This window comes from Atractosteus spatula, chromosome 16 (genome assembly GCF_055471065.1).
Source record: "Atractosteus spatula isolate fAtrSpa1 chromosome 16, fAtrSpa1.hap1, whole genome shotgun sequence".
NCBI lineage: Eukaryota > Metazoa > Chordata > Actinopteri > Semionotiformes > Lepisosteidae > Atractosteus > Atractosteus spatula.
Window position 1 is genome coordinate 12,921,907 of NC_142721.1, and position 8,794 is coordinate 12,930,700.

Here is an 8,794-nt window from a genome sequence, read left to right on the forward strand (position 1 = left end):
CCTTCAAAGACTTGCATTTTTCAGACGGCATTCTCAAATGACAACTGGCATTTTTGTTAAACTTGACGCAGACGCCAAGCACTTTAAGTCCAGCTTCAGTGTACATAGTTTCTATAGATGTAGAAAAATATGCATGTTTTCAGTAACTTGTCCCAGGATAACAGAGTGGAGATTTTTGGATTGCAGTAGCCACAGGCAGGTTTCTAACGCCTTTTGGTGTCTTCCTCCTCGTGCTGTCCAGGTGAGGGCTCAGAATATGGCACCAGCGAGGACGCACTTTCCCGGATTCGCCGGCTCATCGCGGAGGGGGGCATGACGGCCGTGGTGCAGCGTGAGCAGAGCACCACCATGGCATCCATGGGCGGCTTTGGGAACAACATCATCGTCAGCCACAGGATCCACCGCGGCTCCCAGACCGGCGCCGACTCATCCGGGGCCAGAGGGCACCGAGCGGCCCGGGAATGTTACTCCCCCGGCCCCTCCACTTCCTCTTCCTCCTCCTTCTCTCTCAGTGAACCAGGTCCCAGCCGCTGCCGCATCCTGGCCCACACTGTGCAATTAACTCACGCGCCCGCCAGCCCCACGGACCCCGCGCGGAGCCCCGGGGCGGCCACCCCTTCCCCGCAGTTTTCAACCATCTTCTCCTCCGTTGGAGTGGGCACCTCCAGGGTGCCAACTGTGGCTCCCATGGACACTGACGATGTCTTTGAGAGCAGCAACGCTGACGATGGGGACGTCCGCACTTCCTCCTCCTCCTCCTCCTCCTCTTCTCCAGCTAACAATAACAGCAGCTTCCCGGGAGATCCTTACAGCCGATAAGGATTGTGCTCTACCATGCCAGTGCTTTATTTCACTAGAACAAGGGGATAGGTGGTTACCAGCAGACTGGCACTTGAAGGCTGTCCGGATGACTGTTGCTGCATGGAGATTGTCTGCCTGGAGTCTGTACATGATGCTAAGGAATATTTGTTTGCTCTGATCTGTTGCTGTAGGTCCTCAATAAGCCTTCAGTCTTTAAATCTGCAGTCAAAAGGTGCTGATTTCCAAGGGGCCCCGATCAGAAGGAGCAAAGCTCCACAGTCTATGTTAAAAGACATTTCCCAGTCAAGCACTAGGGTATTTGTATAGTTCCTCTTGTGGAGTGATTATACTTACATTGCTCTTAATGCCGCCCATGTGATGATAACCTAATACCACGATCATTCCATGTTGAAAGTTGTACTTGAATTATTTTATTATCAGGGCACCAATACTGGCTTTCCTTTTTTTATCGGCTTAGGAAATGGCAACTATATCTAGAGTGCCATGTCACGATCACACCTAAGGTGTTCTTGAAATACCAAGGCGATTACAAGAAGTTTGATTTGTACAGTTGTTGGTGCCACTTGATGTAAAGTGTGGACTCTTCCTTTTTTTTTAATTCACCGTAACAGTGCCAGCCCCTCAGCTGTGTGGTCAGGTTGTTTTGAGCTGTAAAAGCCTGCTGTATGTGGAAAGCTCTTTCTTTGAATTGTGTACCGTCAGTCTGTAAGAAAACGAAAATACTAATGCACTGTTCCGTCTTTGAAGGCAGTTATGTTTCACCCCAGCTTCTCAAGGAAGATGTGGAGGGAGCGCCTGAGTTTCTCTCAGGTACTTATGATTTAATTAGCATGTTTAGAAAAGAAGAACTACAACTCCCAAAGTTCAAAGTTCATTGTGAACTTAGGAGAGTAAAATAAAACAACATGACCACATTCATTCAAGCATACATTTCTGTTGTCAAACAAGATTTTGATTTTCTGTTTTGAAGAATATATAACGACGTAATAGTATGCTTAATTCATAGTTGGGTATTGTTACATTAAATGATCACCAAGGAAACACAAATTGTTTACTACTGTGCTGTTGCCAGAACTCTGGGAATGTGGAAAAGCACAAATGTGCTCTTGTCATCAGGCACTTATTCCTTTTTTTAAGATAGAAAACCATCATTCCTGTCCTGTTGCACTAGTATCTACCAGTCAGCCTGTCTGAAAGGTGGTTGTTAAGATCTCTTAACCCCTGTGACGTACTGTAAAATCCAGTTGTGTAATATTGCAAACACCAACTACTTGTTTTTTGGATACTTGAGATGAAAACATAGGTTGTCTGTGCTTATTACCACTAGAAATGGAGAAACTTGATGATCAACAGCCCATGACTTGATTGCAGGAAGAAGCAAGGACTCTGGCACACTGGGGGGCAGGTTTACAGAGCAAGCGTGAGCTAATAAGGGCAGCGCCAAGAAACAAAATGAAGAAGAACGTCTATCTGCAGAAACAGACAAAAAGAATTGCATCATTTTCTAGCTGAGAGCGACTGATCTTGCAGAGCCTAATAAGGATAAGGGCTTTAAACTAAATGTGACAAATGCATCAATTTACTGAATAGCAGAACTGAAAATGAATATGCCCCTGCTGATTTTATTTTTTTTAACTTGAGTTTTTTTTAGATTCTCTGACGGTTTTTTTGCTGTCCTGTTTTGCACTCCTTAGCCCTTAGAGTACTGATGAAACAGGAGTTGTAGAGTGCGGTCCCATGGTCACTGGACATAGACCCCTGTTGCTCAGTGTGGTTGCCTGAAAGGGGCTGCTCGGTTCCTTCCTGTGCCCCTTGCACATTAAGGTTTCAGCCCAGGTGGGTTGTGTATCCAGTGCCCAAACTGCTGTGATTTGCCTACCTCAGCCTGCCAGCAGCAGCCACACACTTGAATTCTCCCTTTCATTCATTTCCAGAACAAGAACGAGAGAATGGTTAGACTCAATGTCCATAAGTGGATACATTGTAAGTGCAGTTTCAAGACAAGTCAATTTATCAGACACAATGCAGTATCTGATAATATTAAGCTCACCAAGGTGAGGAGTATTTTTAATGACTTTTTTAAAGTTTGTTTGATTTTTTTAATGCTATTTATTATATAACACCATTGGCCATATTCTAAAATTTGTCTTTGCCCTGTGTTACACAGTAACGTTCTTTTTAAGTATAAAATCAAACTGAATTTCACTAAAAAGTGGCTTTTTAGCCTAAACACTTTAAGGCTTCTGCAGACATCACTGAAGTACAGTAGCTGTTTAACAGCATGGTTGAAGACAGTAGTTAGGCTCAGCTAATGGAGTCTCAGGGTCTACCGTGGGAAGAGAGAGTGATAATTTAAGAACTGACATCCCGTCCAGGGTGTACCCTGCCTTGAGCCTGTTGCTTGCTGGGACAGGCTCCAGCTCCCTCGCGACTCTAAATCAGGAAGACGTGGTTAGAAAATGGACGAATGCTCTGATGTTCTCCTAGCTCTACTTAATTGCTGAGGGGTGTGGAACCACTCTGTCTATTGGTTTAAGCAGTGGAGTTAGTCTGGGTGTTATTTTTTTTGTGAGCGCAGTCTCTTCTCCGACCCTCTTGTTGTGTTCCCCCAGTTTCCGTCCAACATGTGGGTTCTGCTTGTGTGAATGAGAACACGCGCACAAAGTCAATGTGTCCGCATTGTCTGATTTACATGCCATCGCCAGTCTTTTTCGTTTTGTTCTTTATTACCATACTTGCAAGATCTTTCTTATTGTTTGTTTAGCAATACGTTCGAGACTATAACATCGAGAATGTACCAACTCAAACTGTTATGCAGTAAGGGAAGAATTAATTCTTATCTGGGCTGTTGACCAAAAATCAGAGCAAAACTCCTCTACTGTAGAAGAACTTGAGTAGGATTTATAAATACCAACATAAAGGGTATATTTATTTCCTATATTTCTGTATCAGGGGTATCACCTTGGATAACAAGGACTCTCAGTACTGGCATCTCAAAGCATAATCCTGCAATACTCAACAGAATCTAAACAACAGACTTGCAAATTATGCTGATCATCTTAATGCATGAACACCCATTGATTTAACATTTCTTCGGGCTTCTCAAAAGCACCTCTAAAACTGTGTTGTAGGGCAAATACAGATGGGATAATGGAAAAATGGGACATGATTGTGGACACTGAACAGTTATGTGCAGCAGTACATCATGTCCTTCCATCACATTGAAATGCCTGTGCGTGGCAAATGTGTTTCCCAACAGTCCAATTGGTGTGGTACCCAATTTAGTTACCCACCTAAAGCTTTAACAATACAGTTTCACTAGGCTGTCTTTGTCCAGTATATATGGATGTAGCCACATGTCCATCTACACTGTGACCTTCTTCAAATCTGGCCTGGTTTGATACCCCTGGCCTGTATCCTCAATGGTGCCTGAATTTCAGAATCTGCTTCATAGAAACAAAGGTGTACACTGAGGAGGTTCAACATTTATATAGTCTTTGTACGTCTGCTCACACCATAACTTTTATTTTGTGCCTTGAAGATTATAAAGACATGACTATCCTGCTGTAGAAGAACATTGGTTTAGGCTCCTGCTATATATAGTGCTGGTATATCTGCAAAGTGATTGTTGGCAAAGCCTTTGTGAAAGCTGAATGTATCTGTTTTACATGACATAGTCAGGCCTTGGTCCACTTTATTGGTTGGAAATTAGCAGTGAACAATATTTACACCTGGATTGCAGCTTAGGTTTTTTGTATGTTGAGGAGTTTTTAATACTGTAATTATTCTGCCTAAATAACAGACAAGTGTAATACTTTAAAAACATATGAATTGAATGTTTTGATACGTTGAATACTTTTTGATCATGTTGTGGATGAGGTTTAAATAAGCTAAAGATATCAAGGGACGTAGTGCACATTTTCTCTGAAACCATTGTGAATTGAATAATGCAGCCATGCCAACAGGTTACAGAAACTACTTGAAGATTTGTGATGCTAACTGAAACTGCGTTTCTCTAGTTTTGACAAGACTGGCAGCTTACTTACCTCTGTATTTAAAAAATGTTTTCTGAAAATCACAGTTAAATTAAAGGTCACTGCTAATTTCAAATCTTTCATTTTTGCTTAAATTTAGGCTTGAAAGAAATATTTTCCTAAAGCAATTAGCGTGAATCTGAAGATCATTTTTAGATTTTTAACTTTTCCACTGGTATGCGGATCATCAGAAAACATGCTGGTAGCATGGGGAATTATTCTGAAAGGATCATTGTTTTAGTCCACTATTACAGGGATCTTATAACTTTAGGAAGGCACTTCAGATAGTTTCTAAAAGCTGAAAGGCAAATACATTAATGCAAAGAGACAGCATAGTGGGTGTTTATAAAAAAGAAAAATGTAACAAGAAAATATTCTCATTTAACACTCCATCATCAATTTTCCCATCCACAATAATAGTTGTTTTTTGTCCTAGCCCTTATATAGAATTAACAAGTTTTTCTGATAAAAATCAGAAAATTCAAGTACCACTCCAACAGCCAGCTTCTTGTGATCTATGGCAATTACGTTTACAAATTAGCACCCACGAGTCTAGTCTCTTCTTGGTGTTTAGTTTCACGTGGTTAAAACTTTGATTAACAGCGGTTTTACTGCTGCAGTTTCATTATCAAATGCTTCAGATTGTCTTGGCCTTCCTAGCCTGAACTAGGCTTCATGTTAGAATCACGTTCCCCTGCAGAAGATGCCTCTGTGTTCTAATACCAACTCATGTTTACAGCTAGCTATTGTAAGAGACCTTACTGGACAAGAGGCAGAGCAGATTACAGATCACACTACCCTGTGTCAAGGATTTCTTTAAAAATAAAACACTTCTCCATTTCACTTTGTTTCCGAATATCCATCTCTACTTTGGGATGCACCTAGAATCCTTCCTTCGGATTTCTTGCAGGCTTGGGCGTGTCTTGCCTTTTTTTTTCCCCCTTATTCGTCGTCATTTGCTCACTCACCAATTTTTTTTTTTAAAAAAATGCCTTGAATCTTTTTTTTTGCCCAGTTCGTATTGCATAACTGAGCCTGCATTTTGAGCAGAATAACTATGTTTGGGTAATTTACGAGCATTATCATTTAATATCATTATCCAGAGGAGTTAAAAGAGCTTCTAGTCAGTGCTGAATGGTTGTTTTGATGTCCTGGCTGGCCAGTCTGTAAAGCTGAAGCATTCTGGACACTTTAATGGAAGGCCTGGAATCATTTCTCACTGTCAACTAGATTTGCAGTTTGTTATTACAGGTTAATCTTTGCATCAGTATATTGTGGAATATAGCTACAGATACTTTATTAGAATTAGTTTACTGGCTTCTCCAATATGCATCAATACAGTCTTCATATCTTCTGACGACATAAAACATATACAGTTCATTTTCGGTTATGCTGTGAATCCTGTCATTTGGCATAGGATGTGCGAGTTTAATTTTTTATTTATTTTTTAAATATATATATGTAATTGGATTTGCACAACTCTTAACTTGAACATAAGGTTTTCAGCATTAGTGTCTATGCTAACCACTTTTTTTTTACCATGAAAGCTTGGATAATATTTACAATCCTTCAACATTTAACTGCACAAACATTGCTTAAGAGTTAAAGGTAATCTTTGATGAAGTAATCTTTTCAACTTCAAACTTGAGTAGACAGATAAAAAAAACTCCATAATTCAGAGCTTTATATACATTCATTACATAACTCAACAGATGGGGGCAATATTTTGTTCTGGACAGACTTAAGTTTGAGTGTTTTTATATCCCTCAACTGCATGTAAACTGCTGACTGTGTGTAGTAAGTAGTGAAAAAAGGAATTGTCTTTTCTTTGTAGGAGATGATGTGATGTAAGGGTTTTTGTAACTATTTTAGAAGCAAAATGATTAATAGTGCAACCAAGTGCTGTGGGAACACCAAAGATCCTATATACAGTAATAATAAAAATAAAAAAACAGGAAACTTTGGAAAAAAAGGCTTGTCTTTCATTTATTTAACATCAGAATCCGTTTGTGGAGATTTTGGAAAGGAACAGGAAATCTGTTCCACGAGTTTGTCATGTTTTGCTTTACTTGGGGACATGCAGCTTTTTGAGGGCAGGACCACAATGAAGTGGAACATGTCAAGAGAATCAGGACAAATGAGTTTCATTGATATGGTGAAGTGACAGCTGCCGAAGAACACTTGTATAGTTTTCAGGAAGAAAATATTTCGAGGGTTTTACTGAGCCAAAAGGGTGGAAATGTATCTCAGATGTGTTCAAGATGTCATTGAAGTAATGCATTTATTAGTATGCATTGACCTTAGTCTGCAGTACTTTATGACCAGGATGGGATGTTGATGGGATGATACGTGCTTTATGCAATACTGGCCAATTATGTTAAACACGTTGTTTATTAAATTAATTGAAGTGAAACTGTTGACTTCTCTGCTAGGGTGACTTGAAAGCAGTTTTGCAGTGTAACGCACTTTCTTTGCCGTTTAAAACATTACATTGCCGAATCTAAAAGGCTCGTTCATGGGTAAACTAAATCTGCAGGGAGCCCTTTGAAACCCACTTCTGTTTCCCCCCATGGCTGTTTGGAGATAAAACGTTGTCGTATCCACACTCGCTTGGGTTCAGAGCCGAGCGACGCCACTGCGGATCTGCAGAGCGGAGATAATTAAAACAAAGCCCGCGCCTTGCGCGGAACAATGACAGCAACTGCCGGTCTGGCCCTCGGCCGCCTTGTCTTGGCGTGAGGGGGATCGCGCTACCGCAATGTAACGAGCTGTTCTGAGACCCCGTATCCGGAACCAAATTAGAAAGAAATAAGATAAAAACGTTCTTCTGTTAGGATGATAAAAAAAAAATCCGTTTGTCTTTTTAAACGGTAGATTATAATTATTCCTGTCCATGACAATGGCGTATGAACGTTAAGCAAACATTTGCACGACATTGCATGAATGCATGTAAAAAAAAACAACGGGCTTGCATTCTTGAAGAGAGGGACACTGAGGGCCAACGGAGGGCCGCCAGTTTTCAAGTTTCACCACAGCCAGTTCCAAACAAAATAACTTAATGTCAGCAAACTCTCTTTACTGATACGGATTCCTTTCTTCTCCAAATGCTGCACTTGTTTCCATAGAGCTTTTTCTTAGCTTCACATGCAGTCTCTGCTGTTTCCAAAAGGCTACTGTTAAGATTGGATCCAAAGGAGAAATAGAAGATTTTTTTTAATTATCCCACCTAGAGAAAATTTAAAGGGTTTGACATTTCACATATGACAGACGTTTGTGGGGAACTTAAAAAAATACCTGTGATAAAATACAGCAACTCCTGTGGCGCTTTCCCCAGCTAGTACAATTTCTGCTTCTCAGTCTTTGAACACAGCAGAAAGAAAACTGACTGTCTTGCCTGGATGGAGATGGGGATTCTTTCTGGTACAGTAACTGCCATCCAAATTCCAGTGGAGAAATGACAGCGTTTCGCCTCCAACAAGTTGAAAGAATTTTATTCAGCAGCAAGGCGTGTCCGATTAGAAATTTCAAAGGCTCTGGAGGCAAGACAGATCTAAAAAGCATTTCTTCAAAGGGGAAGAGGGGGGATTCAGTCACCTTCAGGTACCTTAACATGAAGAACAAAGGTTTTCTCTTGTATATTGCGATTTTGACTAGGGAGTTTGATGATAAAGAGCTTGTGTGCGAGATGTGTAGTAAGCAGAATTCCAGATCACTTGAACCTGTTCTGAGTGTTGGATCTGTTCAGAATAACACCCCTGGTGCATCCCAATCCCAGGTATTGAAAAGTATACAAAAGAATACATGTGTGAAAAAGTCTTGTCCTGTTCTTGAAGAGTAATGTGCATGCTTATGTGCAGGTCCTGTCAGGTTCTCAGTACTGTTTAAGTATTTTTAGTATGTGCTTTGGCACAGGCTTTCTGAACTAATGTTTTTTTAAG

At 40.7% G+C, this 8,794-nt stretch overlaps 1 protein-coding gene across 2 annotated transcripts in view; it reads left to right on the top strand.

Moving 5' to 3' along the window:
• Positions 1-6,828, top strand: part of ambra1a (autophagy and beclin 1 regulator 1a) — a 103,218-nt gene extending 96,390 nt beyond the window's left edge. For both annotated transcript variants that reach the window (XM_088935096.1, XM_088935097.1), the window contains one exon: positions 242-6,828. In XM_088935096.1, the coding sequence (XP_088791222.1) occupies positions 242-819 (578 nt within the window). In that variant the 3' untranslated portion in view covers positions 820-6,828. The remainder of the gene's footprint in view (positions 1-241) is intronic.
• The last annotated feature ends 1,966 nt before the right edge of the window (positions 6,829-8,794 follow it).